This window comes from Antennarius striatus, chromosome 21 (assembly GCF_040054535.1).
Source record: "Antennarius striatus isolate MH-2024 chromosome 21, ASM4005453v1, whole genome shotgun sequence".
NCBI lineage: Eukaryota > Metazoa > Chordata > Actinopteri > Lophiiformes > Antennariidae > Antennarius > Antennarius striatus.
In genome coordinates, this window is record NC_090796.1 from 17,860,001 (window position 1) to 17,879,119 (window position 19,119).

The 19,119-nt window shown below is 52.4% G+C and overlaps 4 protein-coding genes across 12 annotated transcripts in view; all 4 read right to left on the bottom strand.

Annotated features, from left to right (window-relative positions):
• The window catches only part of noc3l (NOC3-like DNA replication regulator), a 7,952-nt gene extending 4,442 nt beyond the window's left edge, over nt 1–3,510 (bottom strand). Inside the window, exons 1-9 of the mRNA XM_068305253.1 lie at nt 3,365–3,510; nt 1,739–1,943; nt 1,563–1,671; nt 1,314–1,465; nt 1,169–1,234; nt 849–979; nt 590–751; nt 422–515; nt 1–23 (exon numbers count right to left, since the gene is read on the bottom strand). The exon at nt 1–23 is cut by the window's left edge and continues 153 nt beyond it. Of these exons, the coding sequence (XP_068161354.1) occupies nt 1–23; nt 422–515; nt 590–751; nt 849–979; nt 1,169–1,234; nt 1,314–1,465; nt 1,563–1,671; nt 1,739–1,943; nt 3,365–3,373 (951 nt within the window). The 5' untranslated portion in view covers nt 3,374–3,510. The remainder of the gene's footprint in view (nt 24–421; nt 516–589; nt 752–848; nt 980–1,168; nt 1,235–1,313; nt 1,466–1,562; nt 1,672–1,738; nt 1,944–3,364) is intronic.
• A 274-nt stretch (nt 3,511–3,784) lies between these two features.
• On the bottom strand, nt 3,785–8,850 carry LOC137588285 (TBC1 domain family member 12-like). Of its 7 annotated transcripts, none has more exons than XM_068305257.1 (13): nt 8,070–8,850; nt 7,894–7,999; nt 7,444–7,571; nt 6,811–6,893; nt 6,611–6,728; nt 6,424–6,530; nt 6,216–6,352; nt 6,076–6,147; nt 5,800–5,928; nt 5,619–5,728; nt 5,338–5,495; nt 5,155–5,192; nt 3,785–4,333 (listed from the first exon to the last, which is right to left on the bottom strand). In XM_068305257.1, the coding sequence occupies exons 1-13, from the start codon at nt 8,471–8,473 to the stop codon at nt 4,295–4,297; spliced, it is 1,629 nt and encodes a 542-aa protein (XP_068161358.1). In that variant the 5' UTR covers nt 8,474–8,850; the 3' UTR covers nt 3,785–4,294. The 7 variants fall into 7 exon arrangements, with proteins under 7 accessions (XP_068161358.1, XP_068161359.1, XP_068161355.1 ...); XM_068305254.1 differs by having other exon boundaries at nt 3,788–4,333; nt 5,155–5,258; XM_068305255.1 differs by having other exon boundaries at nt 3,789–4,333; nt 5,155–5,258; nt 7,894–7,996.
• Nucleotides 8,851–9,110: 260 nt separating this feature from the next.
• si:ch211-207i20.2 (uncharacterized protein LOC568537 homolog) lies at nt 9,111–12,347 on the bottom strand. 2 transcript variants are annotated; one of them, XM_068304887.1, is made up of 5 exons: nt 12,168–12,347; nt 11,895–12,045; nt 11,763–11,812; nt 11,593–11,680; nt 9,111–11,405 (listed from the first exon to the last, which is right to left on the bottom strand). In XM_068304887.1, exons 1-5 carry the CDS (start codon nt 12,345–12,347, stop codon nt 10,408–10,410), a joined length of 1,467 nt encoding a protein of 488 aa, XP_068160988.1. In that variant the 3' UTR covers nt 9,111–10,407. The 2 variants fall into 2 exon arrangements, with proteins under 2 accessions (XP_068160988.1, XP_068160987.1); XM_068304886.1 differs by having other exon boundaries at nt 11,593–11,683.
• Nucleotides 12,348–13,498: 1,151 nt separating this feature from the next.
• On the bottom strand, nt 13,499–18,957 carry nudt13 (nudix (nucleoside diphosphate linked moiety X)-type motif 13). Of its 2 annotated transcripts, XM_068304889.1 has the most exons (9): nt 18,710–18,957; nt 15,611–16,158; nt 15,389–15,531; nt 15,049–15,156; nt 14,830–14,936; nt 14,616–14,741; nt 14,166–14,277; nt 13,939–14,093; nt 13,499–13,862 (listed from the first exon to the last, which is right to left on the bottom strand). In XM_068304889.1, the coding sequence occupies exons 2-9, from the start codon at nt 15,694–15,696 to the stop codon at nt 13,503–13,505; spliced, it is 1,197 nt and encodes a 398-aa protein (XP_068160990.1). In that variant the 5' UTR covers nt 15,697–16,158; nt 18,710–18,957; the 3' UTR covers nt 13,499–13,502. The 2 variants fall into 2 exon arrangements, with proteins under 2 accessions (XP_068160990.1, XP_068160991.1); XM_068304890.1 differs by lacking the exon at nt 18,710–18,957 and having other exon boundaries at nt 15,611–16,507.
• Nucleotides 18,958–19,119: the final 162 nt, after the last annotated feature.

Below are 19,119 nucleotides of genomic sequence, written 5' to 3' on the forward strand. Positions count from 1 at the left end.
CTTCCTCTTCTGCTGCTGCCAGTCTGGAGACAGGACACACGCCACAGGTGTGTGTGTGTGTGTTCTGTGTGTGTGTGTGTGTTCTGTGTGTGTGTGTGTGTTCTGTGTGTGTGTGTGTGTGTGTGTGTGTGTTCTGTGTGTGTGTGTGTGTGTGTGTGTGTGTGTGTTCTGTGTGTGTGTGTGTGTGTGTGTGTGTTCTGTGTGTGTGTGTGTGTGTTCTGTGTGTGTGTGTGTGTGTTCTGTGTGTGTGTGTGTTCTGTGTTCTGTGTGTGTGTGTGTGTGTGTTCTGTGTGTGTGTGTGTTCTGTGTGTGTGTGTGTTCTATGTGTGTGTGTTCTGTGTGTGTGTGTTCTATGTGTGTGTGTGTTCTATGTGTGTGTGTGTGTGTGTGTGTGTGTGTGTGTGTGTGTGTGTGTGTGTACCTCTGACCGTCTGCTCCAGCTCCTCCAGGTAGAACTTGTACTGGGACACTAACCCCTCCTCGAAGTCTCTGAGCTGCTGCGTCTCCTTCCTCACCTGTAGGGGGCGACACACGTCAGCTAACGGCGGCTTAGAGCTGCTTCCTGTCGATGTGGGGCGGGGCCAGCTACCTTGGCGTCCTTCTCTGTAGCGGATAGGGGGCGGATCCTGTAGGTGGGCGTGACGTCCTTGAACACCTCCATCAGTGACACCATCACCAGCTTCCTGACCGTCACCGCCACACTGGGGTCCGCCTCCATCAGCATCGCCCGCAGCTGCTTCAGCCGCTTCACCTGAGACACGCCCACAGATACACAGACACGCCCAGCGTCAGGTCAGTCGGCCTCATGCGGCTCCGTGACCCCGCCCTTCGGCCACGCCCAGCCTTACGTTGCCGACGGGGTCGGACACGATGGCGGCGCCGTGGCCGGCGATGCGCTGCTTCCTCTCCTGGATGGTCTGAGCTCGGAGCTGCTGCCTCTGCTGGGGGGTGAGAGCAGCGACGGCCGGCGGCGCCCCCCCTGGACAGGAGGACACGTGACAGGCATGTGCTGCTAGCGTGTGAGGCAACAGGCATGTGAGGCTACAGGCATGAGAGGCTACAGGCGTGTGTCAACGCCACGGCGTCAGGAAGTAGTTCACTCACAGAGTGAGGTGGTTACCATGGAAACAGAACAAACAGAAAACAGTGTGTGTGTGTTTGTGTGTACCATCATCAATCTCCTGTGGCTCCTCCTCTTCCTCCTCCTCCTCCTCCTCTGGCTGCTCTGTAATGACTGTAAACAAGCCGATCAGCTGATTAATCATTCTGATCGATCAGCGATGGATGTATTGATCAGTCTGGCGGGCCCCTACCTCTGGTGATGCTGCGGGGGACCACGCCTGTGCGGTCTTTGATGGGCAGCAGGTGGATGACCTCCGTCTCCTCCATCCTCCTGGTCGTCCTGGCGACCTTCTCGTAGCTCCGCACCGGGTCGCTCCGCCTCCGGCCGCTGTGCTCCGCCCCGCTGGGACGCCCCAATGCGCAAACAAGGAGTCACTGCGTGTGTGTTCCATTCCTACACCTGCTGACGGTGTGTGTGTGTGTGTGTGTATAGGTGTTACCATGACGACAGGTCTCTGCTCATGAAGGCGGCGCTCATCTCCTGCAGCTCCTCCTCCATCATGTCTGTGGGCAGACTCTCCAGGAACTCCTCCTCCTCCTGCTCCTCCTCTGTCAGGGGAACATGGGTGAGCAGTGCATGATGGGAGCAGAAGCCCCTGACGGTCAGCGGGCTCACCGGGTGTCTTCCTGTAGACTTCCAGGGGGCGGGGCGTCTGCAGGGCGGTGGCCCTGAACGCCTGGCGGAGGCGTTTCTGCTCCTTGCGCTGCTTCCTGGCGACGTTCTGCTGCTTCTGCTGACGGGTCCTCAGTTTGTTCTCCAGCTTCACCCCGCTGGTCCTCAGCAGGCGGCGGAACGACGGGGCGCGCTTCCTGGAGCGGGGCTGGGGGGAGGGGCACGCCAGCACGCTTAGTCAACACGTCTGTCTGCATGTTTGTCAACACGTCTGTCTGCATGTTTGTAAACACACCTGCCTACATGTTTGTAAACACGTCTGCCTGCATGTTTGTCAACACGTTTGTAAACACATCTGTCAACATGTCTTTCAACATGTTTGTCAATATGTTTGTCAACACGTCGGTCTACATGTTTGTTGACAGGTCTGTCAACATGTTTGTAAACACGTTTGTCTACATGTTTGTAAACACGTCTCTCTACATGTTTGTAAACACGTTTGTCTACATGTTTGTGAACACGTCTGTCTGCATGTTTGTCAACACGTTTGTAAACATGTCTGTCAACATGTCTTTCAACATGTTTGTCAATATGTTTGTCAACACGTCGGTCTACATGTTTGTTGACAGGTCTGTCTACATGTTTGTCAACACATCTGTCTGCATGTTTGTAAACACGTCTCTCTACATGTTTGTAAACACATTTGTCTACATGTTTGTGAACACGTCTGTCTGCATGTTTGTCAACACGTTTGTAAACACGTCTGTCAACATGTCTTTCAACATGTTTGTCAATATGTTTGTCAACATGTTTGTCAATATGTTTGTCAACACGTCTGTCTACATGTTTGTTGACAGGTCTGTCAACATGTTTGTCAACACGTCTGTCTGCATGTTTGTCAACACGTCTGTCTGCATGTTTGTCAACACGTCTGTCTGCATGTTTGTCAACACGTCTGTCTGCATGTTTGTCGACACGTCTGTCAACATGTTTGTTGACAGGTCTGTCAACATGTTTGTCAACACGTCTGTCTGCATGTTTGTGAACACGTCTGTCTGCATGTTTGTGAACACGTCTGTCTGCATGTTTGTCAACACGTCTGCCTGCATGTTTGTCGACACGTCTGCCTGCATGTTTGTCGACACGTCTGCCTGCATGTTTGTCGACACGTCTGCCTGCATGTTTGTCGACATTTCCCTTTGGGGATTAAAACAGTTTATAAAATTGAAGTAAACAATCAAATAAAATAAATAAATTAATAATAATAATAAATCATAAAAGAAATAATAAAATAGATTTCATACAATAAACAAAACAAAAATGTTTCGTCAACACGCCTCTGACCAACATCAGATTCTGTAACTCCACCATCACACATGACGTCACGTCCATGCTGTTTCTGAACGTAAATACGGGTCATGACGTCACATCAGACCGGAGAAATCCCGTTTCAGACGCGGACGCGGAACCGGCGGTCCCTCCGCCGCCTCGCGGTGTGGACGGTGGGCCGGACCGGAAGAAGTAAACCGGTGCTCCGGTCCCGGTGAGCAGCGTACCGATCGGATCCTCGATCTGTCCCGGGACAGAACGAACCGGCCCGGTTCTTAACGGGAGGCTAGCGGGACTCACCGGAGCCATGGCGGAACACGGGCGCCGGTCCGGACTTCCTGCCGGTGGGTTCGGTAAAAAAGCTGCGTTCGTGCCTCCACGCGTGGAAGAGACGGTCACGCACGACCCGGAAACACTTAACGGAAGTACCGCCCTGGAGGCGGAAGTGCTTCCCTGGAGGCGGAGCAGCGACACCAGCGGCGGGAGGACCGCGTTCCGTTTCCACCGGGGAGAACGTTCGGACCGACCGGAAGTGTTCGATCGGTTTTATTTAGTGCGATCATGAAAAATAAAATACAATACTTAAGTATATATTTTTATTTCTCGTCGCTCAAAATATACGTCACACCCCTGGGGCCGGAAGTTCAGTAAAAACACGTTAAAAACGTTTAATGTTTGAACGGATGGAGACGTTTCATCACTCTGTTTACGGTGTGTGTGTGCGTGCGTGCGTGTGTGTGTGTGTGTGCGTGTGTGTGTGTGTGTGTGTGTGTGTGTGTGTGCGTGTGTGTGTGTGTGCGTGTGTGTGCGTGTGTGTGCGTGTGCGTGCGTGTGTGTGTGTGTGCGTGTGTGTGCGTGTGCGTGCGTGTGTGTGTGTGCGTGTGTGTGTGTGTGTGTGTGTGTGTGTGCGTGTTCACAGGATTTTCTGTTTCAATTCAGTTTTTAATACATTTTTTAAATAAAACAGTCCTGCAGCTCAGTGGACAGGTGACCCGATGGACGGGTGACCCGATGGACGGGTGACCCGATGGACGGGTGACCCGATGGACGGGTGACCCGATGGACGGGTGACCCGATGGACGGGTGACCCGATGGACGGGTGACCCGATGGACGGGTGACCCGATGGACGGGTGACCCGATGGACGGGTGACCCGATGAACAGGTGACCCAGGTCAGCCCTGCACCTTGAGCATTGTAGTAGTGGCGGTGACCTCCCGGTGACCTCTGGATCAGCTGACGCTCCTCTTCGCTCTACAGGAAGTCAGAACCTGCACAGAGAAGCGAATCGACAGTCTGGTTCTGATGGGGTCAGAGTTCATGTTACCTCAAGAAAGCAGTGCATCCTGGGATATACTTCAATAAAATGTGTGATGTTTATACATCCCAACAGTAATAACAGAGTATATGGTAGAAGGATTGAGTTTAACCAATAAATCAATATAAAACTGAATGAACTGTTAATTTAGTAGTTTTATTAATAACAACATAGCTGGTTCAGTAACATGAAGAAAAGAGTAAAATCATATATTATTTTTGTCAAAATCTTAAAGCCTGGTAGTCATTAAAAAACAGTTTTGGAATTTAAGAAAGATGTAATACAGGTTTAATTCATTTTTGTTTTTCACTCAATAGTTTTCTTTCCTTTAATTCATATTTTCTCCTGTGGACACTGGAAAAAGCTGACAGAACCTTCACACACATTTAGTACTATCTGTAGTACTATCTCTAGTGACATCTGTAGTAATATCTGTAGTAACATCTGTAGTAATACCTGTAGTAATATCTGTAGTAATATCTGTAGTAACATCTGTAGTAATACCTGTAGTGACAACTGTAGTGATATCTGTAGTAATACCTGTAGTGACAACTGTGGTAATACCTGCAGTAATATTTGCGGTAATATCTGTTTTTCTTCATTAACTTCTGTTTCTTATTTTATTTTTTTGTCTCCTGGTTCTTCTCTAACTTCTCAATCTTTTTGGGGTCACGGTGATAATGTCAGACTAACTCTCACTGCGGCGGGTAACACGATCAGCGTCCCAGAGACGCACGCTAACGGGAACCCTCAGAGGCGTTCGTCGGGACTCACCTGGTTCCACGTCCTGTTCCTGCTCAGCATGGGCGTGGCTGAAATGCAGGAGAACAGCCTATCAGAGAGCTGCTCTTCCTCCGGTAGGCGGGACAGGAACTGAGCTACAGGCAGACACGACAGAACCATTGTCCAACAGGTCCGAGTCGGGGCCGGCTAACGAGTCCTGAGGCGCTAGCTCACCGATGCCAACCAGGTCCATGTGCAGCAGAACGTCCCGGTGCAGCCGCAGGATGCCCAGCGCCGTCCGGAACAGGAACTCCTCCCCATCCCGGAAGAACACGTCCCACACCCTGCAGGCCACGTCCAGTGGGAGGGGCTTGGAGTAGAGAGTCAGGATCCTGGGGGCGGGGTCAAAAGAGTGAACTTCCTGTGGTGTTGATTTGTGTTCTTAATGTGATCATAGTTCATAGTTAATTTAATCAAACCCTGGCTAGGCTAGGCTAGGCTAGGCTAGCACTCACCAGTCGATGAGGTAGAGGTCAGGGGTCAGACCCAGCGACTGGAAGTGGAGGAAGAGACGAGGGAGCAGCTCCTCCAGAAACACCTGGAAGGCCTGGAAGTAGCCGAGCATCTGGAGGGCAACAGGAGGGGGGGGTCAAGGCCACGCCTGCTCTAGAGGCACACACGTGTGGCGTGTCGTACCAGCTGGTGGTCGCCGCGGTAGAACGCCAACTGACACGGTCGGTTGATCAGGTTGGAGAAGCCGACGAAGGCGGCAACCTCCTCGGTGTTCAGCAGCAGCACGGCGGCGACGGAAGACATCCCCTGGACCTGGGGGAGTGAGTCCAACTTAAACCTGACTTTAACCCGACTTAAACCTGACTCACATCTGATTCAAACCCGACTTAAACCCAAGACTAAACCAGCGCAGAGTCAGACTGGGACCAGGTCTCCAGTGACAGGTCTTGTGTGACTCACATATCCCACATCAGGCCTGAAGCAGACGTACGCTCCCAGAATGCTTTGCAGCAGCGAGTGGTAAGGACCACCCTACAAAATAAAAGCCTGAATTACTTCCTGTCTGAACCAGTGGTCAGTCTCATGTGAACTCTGCTGACCTTCTGGAAGACGCAGAGAGACGAAAAGGTCCTGGAGATGTCCTGAGCGATCAGCGCCAGGCCGGAGTCGCCGCCCGCCTGTGATTGGCTGGCGCTCCACTTCTCCTGCGCTCTGGACAGGAAGATGTGGTAGAGCTCTGAGGAAGAGATGGAGGAAGGTTTGTGTCCAATCACAGCTCAGCATCAACGCGTCCTCCATGTCCCACACCTGCTGTGACGTTCAGCTCGTTGCCGATGGTGAGGCTCCAGACACGCCCCCGAACGCTGGGGGGTAGCCCCGCCCACCACAGGTCCCGGGTGCAGTAACTCCACTTCCTGGAAAACCACAGCAAAAACCCACATCACAGAGAGTCAGTGACATCACTGGCTTTGGTGCTGGCGTGCTATTGGCCTACATGGCGTCCCACTGGGGCAGGATGATCTGGTCCCAGACCAGCGCGGCGCTGGACACGCCCTCCTCCTGGCGGCGGCGCTGCTCGTCCTGCTGCTGTCGTCTCTGTGCGTCTCTCAGCTCTGACGGACAAACAGGAAGTGTCATGGCGGTCTGACTCCGTAGCTCCGCCCCCGCGAGCCACAGGTGAAAAATCTAACGCACCTCTCCTCTTGGCGGCGGCCACCATCTCCTCGTACTCGCGTCGGTGTCTCTGCGTCTCCACCGCCGACTTGGCCGGGAGGTTCCTGCAGCAAACACACCGCCATCAGCACGGGCAGACAGGAAGTCAGCAGACAGACAGGAAGTCAGCAGACAGGAAGTCAGCAGACAGACAGGAAGTCAGCAGACAGGAAGTCAGCAGACAGACAGGAAGTCAGCAGACAGGAAGTCAGCAGACAGACAGGAAGTCAGCAGACAGGAAGTCAGCAGACAGACAGGAAGTCAGCAGACTGACAGGAAGTCAGCACAAACAGGAAGTCAGCAGACTGACAGGAAGTCAGCACAAACAGGAAGTCAGCAGACAGACAGGAAGTCAGCAGACAGACAGGAAGTCAGCAGACTGACAGGAAGTCAGCACAAACAGGAAGTCAGCAGACTGACAGGAAGTCAGCACAAACAGGAAGTCAGCACAAACAGGAAGTCAGCAGACAGACAGGAAGTCAGCAAACTGACAGGAAGTCAGCACAAACAGGAAGTCAGCAGACAGACAGGAAGTCAGCACAAACAGGAAGTCAGCAGACAGACAGGAAGTCAGCACAAACAGGAAGTCAGCAGACAGACAGGAAGTGGGCCTACGGCGGTCTGTTCTCCAGGATCAGCGCTGTTGTTGACGACGGCTCCAAGTCAACCTTCTTCCTGCTCTGCTGCCCCACGGCATGATGGGTAGGAGAGCAGCGGGCCGCTACCTGCCGCGCCTCATAGTCCTGGAATGACATCACAAGACGTCGCCATGACAACGGCTGAGTGCAGACAGACAGGATGGAGGATGAGACCAGAACCTGAACTCCAGTTCCCCAGTCAGAGGTCCACTGGTCCAGGACCAGAACCAGTCCACCAGGGGACCAGCAGACCAGCCTCACCAGGTCATGTGACTCACAGCGACCAATAGGACGCTCTGTAGAGAGTGGACACATTCATCTGCTAGCGCTCACTCTCTCGGTTGTCCGTCAGACGGACTGATGGGCGTTGACCTGCTGTTTGGTTGGGTGTTGGATCTGTCATGTGACAGGAAGTGGCGGTCAGTACCTGCTGGACGACCCGGGCGTGTCTGGACGGACTCTGTTTGGGAGGAACTTTACCGAAGAGTTTCCACCCGGCGACGCTGATCCCGGTGGGGGGCGGCTGCTTCCTGCTGGGACAGGAAGTTGAGCCGTCAGCTGACGCACAGGAGCACCTGGGGATGCTGGAGGGGCGGGACTCACCTGCTAAAGTAGTCCACGATGCCGGGCCTCCTGGACTGGAGCTCTGCGTCCGGCGTCGGCTGACCCGCGGCGCCCCAACTGCGACCGGATTCAAACGTGTTTCTTGAAGGGGAGGCGACAGGGAGGCTCCGCCCACCCACTGGGCTGAAGGCGTCGACATTAGAGCTGACCTCCAGCGGGTCAGAGGTCAACTCTCTGTCATGTGTGTCTGCACCCAGCGTGACCCTCGCTGGCTTTGGATCCATCTTAAAGGCCGCCGCCCCCAGGTGACCTGCAGTGGCCCCGCCCCCAACGGGGTCCTGGCTTTCTTGTTGGCTGTCATCTGACTCCTGGGAGTGGAGGGCCACCTCCTCGGAGCCGTCATCACCCCGGCGCGGCGGGGCGTCTCCAGGACGACCGTCCATCCAGGACCACCGCTGTCACGCCACGCAAAGCCGCTTTTATTTTGAAGGTGCTGGTGAAGGCCTCAGGTAGTCTTTTATTTTGAAGGTGCTGGTGAAGGCCTCAGGTAGTCTTTTATTTTGAAGGCGGAGGAGTAATGGAGGACGGCACAGGTTTTACTTTGAAGGTAACTCCCGCTAGCTTCCGGCTGCACCTGTCCACGGCTCACCTCGGGACGTTCCGTCCGACCCCCCGGTGAAACGAACCGCCGCGGCTCCGGTTGTCGGTAAACTCCCCGCGAGCCCTCAGGCCGGCGGGTGACGTCGTCCCGGCGCCCCCCCCCCGTCCCTCACCTCACCCGCCCCGGTGACGAAGGAGCTCGCGCCCCACAGGCGCCATATTGAGAGTTCCGGTGACGTAGGCGTTTGGCGTCACGTGGGCAATTTTTATCCAAAAGCTGTTAGTCGATCCGCTGGGAACAACCACGACCTGGATGAATGAGAACCTACAGACTTTGGTCGTTTTTATGCCAAAGTAATTTAATTTTATAATTAATTTTTAAAAACAATTATTCTAAATTTATTTTAACAAAATGAAATAAATAACATTTAATAAATACAATGTAATTTAAAAATAAAACGTAATATTATTTTCACAAAATGTAATAATAATAATAACCAGTACTTTATTTGTCCCTCTTGGGGAAATTCTTTTTACACTTCACACTCACATGTACATGTACTGTATATGTACATGTGAGTGTACATATACATGTATGTGTGAGTGTATATATTACACACAGGGGTTAGAGGTTACAGGCCCCTGAACACAGCACACACTGGGGGCCTGTAGGCATGCAATTAGTATAGAGAGAGGACATACAGAGGTACAAGGGAGGTGGAGTGATGGGTCACGTCCCAATGAGTATCTTGTAGGTGAGCCGACACCTCCCACTGTCAGCCCAGCCATCGAACCCCCAATGGCTGGGCGATCCGGTCTTCAAGATGATTGCTCTACCGCTGAGCCACTGCCGCCCCAATAAAAATAACAATAAATCACATAGAATAATAAAATGTAATTTTATTTTACATTTTTTATAGAGTAGATTGTAATTTTATTTTAACAAAATGTAATAAATTATATGTAATAAAATGTAATTTTATTATTTTTTATAAAAACGTAATTATATCAAAATGTAAAATATTACAAGTACATTGAATAAATAAGATGTAATTTTTTACAATTAATTTTGTGTTGTGTGATTTTGTAATTTTTAGTAAAGGGTCAGCAGTGGACATTGTCTTATGACTAATAAATCCGTGGTGAATTTTTGGGTTACTATTCTAAATAATTTGATTTTATTAGTCTGTTAATAGTAAATATTTACCTATTCTATAAAATAAATGGATGTGTTTCTGGCTGTTGTGTAAAGGTTAACTAATTCCTTCTAGAACATAGACGCTGGTGATCAATATGTCTATTGCTGATCAATAAGAAGCACAGGTGACGTGATCGGTTGGACTCAAAGGTTCTTTCTTTCCAAAATTTTGTTACTTTTATTGCAAACAAATGACAAATAATTGATCACAGCAGCTGTAAATTTGAAACGGTTGAGTTTCATCAACACCAATCAGAGTACTGCATTTCAGTGGGCGTGGCTTTGGTGCTACTCAATCCTTTTTGAGAGTCAGAATCATCCGAACCAAACGCACACTAATAGCTGCAGCTAACCATTAGCATGTAGCTATCTCAGCGCTGAGGCTAGTGCTAAGCTAATCAAGCTAATCAGGTTCACCACGTCATGTGATCTGAGGGCCGACTGAAGAACTGAGACGTTTGAGACGGTACCTCATTGAGGCTCCACCCACTTCAGAATGCTTGCTCTGATTGGTTGACCTGTTCTAGCAGGCGTGTCCACCTGCCGGCCCCGGGGCTTCAAACCTGAGGGGGCGTGGCCTCAGGCGTAGCTGCACTTGTGCAGCCTGAGGTTGCGCTGGCCCGAGTAGGTCTTGCCGCAGCGGTCACAGATGAACTGCTTGCCGCCAGAGTGGGCGTGTCTCCGGTGGGTGGAGCGGTGGCTGGCCTGGCTGAAGGTCTTCCCGCAGACGTCGCAGCCATAGGGCCGCTCGCCCGTGTGCACGCGCTGGTGCAGCTTCAGGCTGTTGGCGTTGTTGAACGTCTTGTCGCAGACGCCACAGGCGAAGGGCCGCGCCGCCGAGTGGGTGCGGCCGTGGGCGTTCAGGCTGCTCTGCTGGCTGAAGCTCCGCCCACAGACGGCGCAGCTGAAGGGGCGCTCGCCTGTGTGGACCCTCCGGTGGATCTTCAGGTTGACGGCCTGGCGGAAGCTTTTCCCGCAGACGTCGCAGCCGAAGGGCCGGGCGCCGCTGTGGACCCGCAGGTGGTTCTTCAGGTTGGAGGCATGGCGGAACGTCTTGGGGCACAGGTGGCAGGGGTGGGGCTTCAGCCCGCTGTGGATGAGCCTGTGCGCCCGCAAGGTGACGGCGCGCGTGAAGCCCTTCCCACACAGGCTGCAGGTGAACGCCTTCTTCCGGGCGTGGGTGGCGGCGTGGCGGCGCAGGTTGTGTGGCAGGTTGAAGCGGCGGCCGCAGACGTCGCAGCCGTGCGGCTTCGCACCGCTGTGCGTTGCCTCGTGTGTCGTCAGGTGCGACCGCTTGGCGAAGCTCTTACCGCACTGCGGACACGCGTGGCGGCGCTCGCCTGCGGCACGTGTGTGGATCAGGGGCGCCGGGTGCCGCAGGAGTGTCTGTCCGCAGGCGCCGCAGGACGGCTGCTCCCCCTCGCCGCCACAGGAAGACGGCTCTTCCCCCTTGCCGCTGCAAGAAGACGGCTCTTCCCCCTTGCCGCTGCAAGAAGATGGCTCCTCCCCCTCGCCACCACAGGAGGATGGCTCCTCCCCCTCGCCGCCCACTGACTTCTCAGCCTCCAGCTGAGCTCCTGTAGGGGGGAAACAAACCCACAACCTGACGTTGGTGAGACGCGTCCGTAGAGGAGGATCAGCTGTCCAGTATCCCCCGACGGCTTAGAGGTGACGCGTTCTGGGGTGACGCTCTCTGGGGTGACGCGTTCAGGGGTGACGCGTTCAGGGGTGACGCGTTCAGGGGTGACGCGTTCAGCTACTCACTGTCGGCGATGCGTTCGAGGTCGACGTGGCCGCGCTCGTCTCTGATGCTGACGGCCAGGATGAAGGGACTTCCTTCTGGTTCTGGTGGCTGCTGTGGAACACAGATCTCCATCGGGTCAGTGAACGCATCACCAGCATCCGCTCAGAGGTTTAACCTGTGGGGGTCTCACCTGAGAGGGTTTGATGCTCTGCAGGGGGGCGCCGTAGGAGTGCTCCATCTCTGGAAGGGACGGATCAAAGGTCACGCCACGCCGCTGTGACATCATCACAGGGTTGAATCAGGGGCGGGGCCTGCTACGTACCCACGTGGGCGTGGCTGAGGACGTTGAGCGCTCTGGTCTCTCGTCTGCTGCCCCCCCTGGTCTCCACCTGAAGTCGGACGTTGTCCAGGATGTTCAGGATCCTCCCCAAAGCCTCGTTCCCCAGGGTCTCCATGACCGACGCAAACAGCACCTGAAGGGGTAACAGGACACGCCTCAGCCACAGACGCCTCAAACCAGACACCCCAAACGCCCCAAACCAGACACCCCAAACCAGACACCCCAAACCACAGACACCTGAAGCCGGTTCCTCACCATCCTCTCCCGGCTGGAGACCCACTGTTTGGCCGCTGGAGGCGGCTCCTCTTCACCCGGCCCACTGCCCCGGGCCTCCGGGGTGTCCTCCACCAGCTTCTTCAGCTCCGCGACTGAAGCGTGGACCAGAGCCTCCATGACGGCGGCCAGCTGTGAGTGGAGGCCAGCAGAGGAGCTCATCCTGCGGGCCGCTCCGCTCAAGGCAGCCGCTACCTGCGGCTAACGCTAACGAGCATTAGCCGGGCTCAGCTAACGCTAACGAGCATTAGCCGGGCTCAGCTAACGCTAACGAGCATTAGCCGGGCTCAGCTAACGCTAACGAGCATTAGCCGGGCTCAGCTAACGCTAACGAGCATTAGCCGGGCTCAGCTAACGCTAACGAACATTAGCGGAGTTAATGTTTGTTTTTAGAGGATAAAATGAGAAAATTTGTACTTATCGGGAAGAACACAAACATCGGTGACCGGAAGTGTTTCTGGCTCCTCTTCCGGGTTGAACAGAGGTTGGATTTATTTTAAATATAGACTAGCGAGAACCCGTGGAAATTCCACGATGAAACAATAATATCAGACTCCAAACCAAACATCTGAACAGAATAAATATCTACCTTGTTCTATGGAGCTAACGCTACGTGCTAACGATGAGAGCTCCAGCTAAACAATAGCCAACTGATGCTGGCTAAGCTCCAGCTGCAGCACGTGACACGGTGACGTCATGAATGCTAGTGCATATTCCTTCTACATTACATTACTACCCGAACAGTGATTTCTACATTTATTAGAACAATAAAAGTTGAAGCTTTTGATGATGTCACTTTCCAGAGTTGGAAACATGCTGTTGTGAGTGTTAATAAACGCACCAGAGTCAGAGCAGAGACACAACTGGACGGTCTGATGATTGATTGATTGGTTGCTGATCAAGGCTGGAAGGAAACTTAACAAACCTGTCTGTCTGTCAATATCATCGATGATATTATTGGACTCAGACTCAACCTATTGATGATATTATTGTACTGCTACTCAACCTAAACATGACTTGAATGGACAAATAAACATCTTGTGTTTAACACCCTGTCTCCTGTCCTGGAGGAAAACCAAACCCCACCACACCTGAAAGGAGCTTTGATTTCATCATTTATAGGTGACTTTTCTGGACGACGGTACGACAGCTTTAGGAACGGTTTGTGACCCGGACCGGCTCCAGCTCCGTGTGGACGGGACACATTCCAACAGTCTGGATCACAGAATCAATTTAATCTTAACGGACGTCTACTCGACAAAAACGACCTGATGACATCATCAGGCGTGGTAGAGCCCCAGCTGGATGCGGATCTTGTCACACCAGATGTGAATCCGGATCCGCTGCTGGAGGCATGAGGGTTGTGGTCGGGAGCTCCTCCTCCTCCTCGTCGGTGACTTCCTGTTTGCGTTTCACATGACTCAGCGGTGCTCTTGATGGCGTGGCGTGATGTGGGTTCAGGGCGTCCTGCCCCCTGCCTGCGGGTCCGGCGCTTCTCAGCCGCTCCTGGCGGGTCGCCCACTCCGTGATGAGCCGGTTGGCGATGGCGTGCTTCGGGGGGAGCCAGAGGGTGCCGGGGGCGCTCCTCGTGGGCGGGGCCTGCACTTGCAGGGCGGAGCTGATCTCCTCGTAGGTGAACCAGCGGGCGTCCTCCAGCTCTCTGTGGTCCACGTCCACCTGGAACACAAACAGGACACGCCATCATGACAGAACGCCTTAGGACGGGATGCCGAGTCCGGGAGGCAGGGCTCACCTGAGAGTGGGCGGGGCTAACAGAGGCGTGGCAGCCCAGCATGAAGGAGCTGTGTGGGAACGGCCAGTGCTGCGACGAGCTGTAGGCGACGGCGTGGACCTCTAGCCCCGCCTCCTCCGCCAACTCCCTCCTCACTGCCTCCGGCAGCGACTCACCTGAAAGCCACAGCACCTTAGCCACACCCTCAGAGGACCACAGCACCTGATAGGCCCAAACGCTCCACTGACCCACGTCACAGAATCCGGCCAGGGCGCTGTACATCCCCCGGGGGAAGGACGGCTGGCGGCCCAGCAGACAGCGTTCCCCATCAGACACCAGGACAATCACCACCGGGGACACCTGGGGGCGGGGCCAAGAACACACTGTCAGAAGGGGGCGGAGCCAAAGAGACACCGTCAGATGGGGGCGGAGCCAAAGAGACACCGTCAGATGGGGGCGGAGCCAAAGAGACACCGTCAGACGGGGGCAGATCCAAGAACACACCGTCAGACAGGGGCGGAGCAAAAGACACATCGTCAGACGAGGGCGGAGCCAAAAACACACCATCTCAAAAACCAGGGGGTTGTTACACTGGGGTAGTAAAGGGGGTAGTTACATGGGGGTAGTACATTGGGGTGATTAGAGTGGGGTAGTAGACGGAGGTAGTTACACAGGGGTAGTTACACGGGAGGAGTTACCGTGGGGTAGTAGACGGCTCCATTGCCCCTGCTGACCCTATGGCTGCCGGCCCGGTTCCGGTGGGTGGGGTAACCGGTGGCCCTGCAGAAGCCACTGGTCTGGTGCCACCGCAGGAGGGCCTGAGCCTGGGGAGTCGGGGGCGTTAGGGGCGGGGCGGGATGAGGAACCCTCAGCTCAGACGGACCCGCAGCAGCGACGCCCTGATGTTCTCACCTTGGCCACTAGGGGCGCCTCTGAGGCCGCCAGCAGGAAGAAGCTCTTCCTCAGGTCCAGGAAGCGGCACTGACACGCATCCTCCAGCGCCCCCTGGTGGAGGGCCCCTGCAGAACAACAACAGACCAGAATGAAAGGGACACGCCCACGTGTAAACACTCAGGACACGCCCACGTGTAAACACTCAGGACACGCCCACGTGTGAACTGAAGGTCTCACCGACATCCAGACAGAACTGGGCGTGGTTCTGCTCAGAACAGCCAATCAGAACCGACTCCTCCAGCAAGGACCCACTGGAACCCAGTCCCTCCAGGATCTTCAGAACATCTGGAGACCATGAGAACAGACCCAGGATGAGGGACCACCTGACTTCACCCACCAGGTGTCTCTGACACTAGAACCTGTGGGGACCTTCTTCCAGTGGTGGACTGAGGTTCTCCACCTGCTTCTCTCATGTCTACCTGCTGGATCTTCTTTGCCTGTACTTCTCTTTTTCTGGACCTGAACTTGTTCCTCTGGACCCAAGGATCCCTACCTCTGGTCTGGGTTCTGGTTCTACCTGAGGACCTCAGTGCTGCTGGTCTGAAGGTTCCATCCTCAGTGCGTTTCAGGAGAGGAGCCAGCCGGTGGAACAGAAGAACGTGAGCGTTCTCCAGCGCAGCAGCACAGGCCTCGTCATCCTCCTTCAGCTGATAGAGGTACCTGAGAGGCAGATCGATCGATCTGTCAATCAGTCAGTCAATCAAACAATCAATCAATCAATCAATCAATGTTACAGAACCTCATTCTGGAGACATAGCCTGAGCAGCAGCGGGCTGGAGGATGTGTGGTGGAAAGGAGAACCTTTAGAGCTCTGAACAGCACCATGTCCAGGACCCGTCTGAAGCAGTGTGGACCCGTCTGAAGCGGTGTGGACCCGTCTGAAGCAGTGTGGACCCGTCTGAAGCGGTGTGGACCCGTCTGAAGCGGTGTGGACCCGTCTGAAGCGGTGTGGACCCGTCTGAAGCGGTGTGGACCGGTGTGGACCCGTCTGAAGCGGTGTGGACCGGTGTGGACCCGTCTGAAGCAGTGTGGACCCGTCTGAAGCAGTGTGGACCCGTCTGAAGCAGTGTGGACCCGTCTGAAGCGGTGTGGACCCGTCTGAACCGGTCTGAAGCGGTGTGGACCCGTCTAAGGCGGTGTGAACCGGTGTGGACCCGTCTGAACCGGTCTGAAGCGGTGTGGACCCGTCTGAAGCGGTGTGGACCCGTCTGAACCGGTCTGAAGCGGTGTGGACCCGTCTGAAGCGGTGTGGACCGGTGTGGACCCGTCTGACCCTGGCTCCAACACCTACAACAGGAAACAGGAAACAACACCCAGTTCTCCTCCAGGTGAACTTTGACCTCGTCAGCACGTCCATGTTTTCAGTCATTCTGATTGGTTCCTGCTAACTCGGCTAGCATCTGGACGTGTGTATATAGCTCTATTATTAGCATCCTGGCTAACCTGCTGCTAACCCCACCCGTCCATCAGGTGGGAGGAACACCTTCAGGTGTGAGACGCATCTGATTGGAGCAGCAACAGGAAGTCCTTTGTGTTCGACAACCAGTGCTAACCTGACAAGGTAGCGGAATACTACTCTACTGTACTCTACTGTACTCTACTGCACTCTACTGTACTCTACTGCACTCTACTGTACTCTACTGTACTCTACTGCACTCTACTGTACTCTACTGTACTCTACTGTACTCTACTGCATTAGACTGTACTCTACTGTACTCTACTGCATTAGACTGTACTCTACTGCATTAGACTGTACTCTACTGTACTCTACTGCATTAGACTGTACTCTACTGCATTAGACTGTACTCTACTGTACTCTACTGCATTAGACTGTACTCTACTGTACTCTACTGTATTAGACTGTACTCTACTGTACTCTACTGCATTAGACTGTACTCTACTGCATTAGACTGTACTCTACTGTACTCTACTGTATTAGACTGTACTCTACTGTATTAGACTGTACTCTACTGCATTAGACTGTACTCTACTGCATTAGACTGTACTCTACTGTATTAGACTGTACTCTACTGCATTAGACTGTACTCTACTGTACTCTACTGTACTCTACTGCATTAGACTGTACTCTACTGTACTCTACTGCATTAGACTGTACTCTACTGCATTAGACTGTACTCTACTGTACTCTACTGTATTAGACTGCACTCTACTGTACTCTACTGCATTAGACTGTACTCTACTGCATTAGACTGCACTCTACTGCATTAGACTGTACTCTACTGTACTCTACTGCATTAGACTGTACTCTACTGTACTCTACTGTATTAGACTGCACTCTACTGTACTCTACTGCATTAGACTACTCTACTGTACTCTACTGCATTAGACTGTACTCTACTGTACTCTACTGTATTAGACTGTACTCTACTGTACTCTACTGCATTAGACTGTACTGTACTGCATTCAACTCCATTAAACTGTACTCTACTGTACTCTACTGCATTAGACTGTACTCTACTGTACTCTACTGTATTAGACTGTACTCTACTGTATTAGACTGTACTCTACTGTATTAGACTGTACTCTACTGTACTCTCCTGCATTAGACTGTACTCTACTGTACTCTACTGTATTAGACTGTACTCTACTGCATTAGACTGTACTCTACTGTACTCTGTATTAGACTGTACTCTACTGTACTCTACTGCATTAGACTGTACTCTACTGTACTCTACTGCATTAGACTGTACTCTACTGTACTCTACTGCATTAGACTGTACTCTACTGTATTAGACTGTACTCTACTGTACTCTACTGCATTAGACTGTACTCTACTGTACTCTACTGCATTAGACTGTACTCTACTGTATTAGACTGTACTCTACTGTACTCTACTGCATTAGACTGTACTCTACTGTACTCTACTGCATTAGACTGTACTCTACTGTATTAGACTGTACTCTACTGTACTCTACTGCATTAGACTGTACTCTACTGTACTCTACTGCATTAGACTGTACTCTACTGTATTAGACTGTACTCTACTGCATTAGACTGTACTCTACTGCATTAGACTGTACTCTACTGTACTCTGTATTAGACTGTACTCTACTGCATTAGACTGTACTCTACTGCATTAGACTGTACTCTACTGTATTAGACTGTACTCTACTGTACTCTACTGTATTAGACTGTACTCTACTGTATTAGACTGTACTCTACTGTATTAGACTGTACTCTACTGTACTCTACTGTATTAGACTGTACTCTACTGTACTCTACTGCATTAGACTGTACTCTACTGTACTCTACTGCATTAGACTGTACTCTACTGTATTAGACTGTACTCTACTGCATTAGACTGTACTCTACTGTACTCTACTGCATTAGACTGTACTCTACTGTATTAGACTGTACTCTACTGTACTCTACTGCATTAGACTGTACTCTACTGTACTCTACTGCATTAGACTGTACTCTACTGTATTAGACTGTACTCTACTGTACTCTACTGCATTAGACTGTACTCTACTGCATTAGACTGTACTCTACTGTACTCTGTATTAGACTGTACTCTACTGCATTAGACTGTACTCTACTGCATTAGACTGTACTCTACTGTATTAGACTGTACTCTACTGTACTCTACTGTATTAGACTGTACTCTACTGTATTAGACTGTACTCTACTGCATTAGACTGTACTCTACTGTATTAGACTGTACTCTACTGTACTCTACTGTATTAGACTGTACTCTACTGTACTCTACTGTATTAGACTGTACTCTACTGTATTAGACTGTACTCTACTGTACTCTACTGTATTAGACTGTACTCTACTGTACTCTACTGTCATTCCTGGGGTGTTGGTAACTCACCGGGACCCTCTGCAGTGGAGGACCCTGAAGCCAGTGTTCTTCTGTCCTGGTTCAATAAAGGTTACATAAAACACAGTTTACCACTGAACCCGGAGACAAGAACCGGGACCAAACCGGGAACAAACCGGGACCAAACCGGTACCAAACCGGTACCCCTCCGTCACATTCAGACCCGAACAAACAGCAAAACACAGAGAAGAAGCGAATGGTTGGGTTTGTCCGGTAGCTGGAGCTGCTGTGGGACCGGAGGCCGGTCAACGGGTTCTGGGCTCAGTACCGCCGCCTGCCGGACCGGAGGCCGGTCAACGGGTTCTGGGCTCAGTACCGCCGCCTGCCGGACCGGAGGGTGGATCAAAGACATAAAACATCTGAATAGAAGAAGCAACAGGAGCGTATTTTTCTTGTCCTTT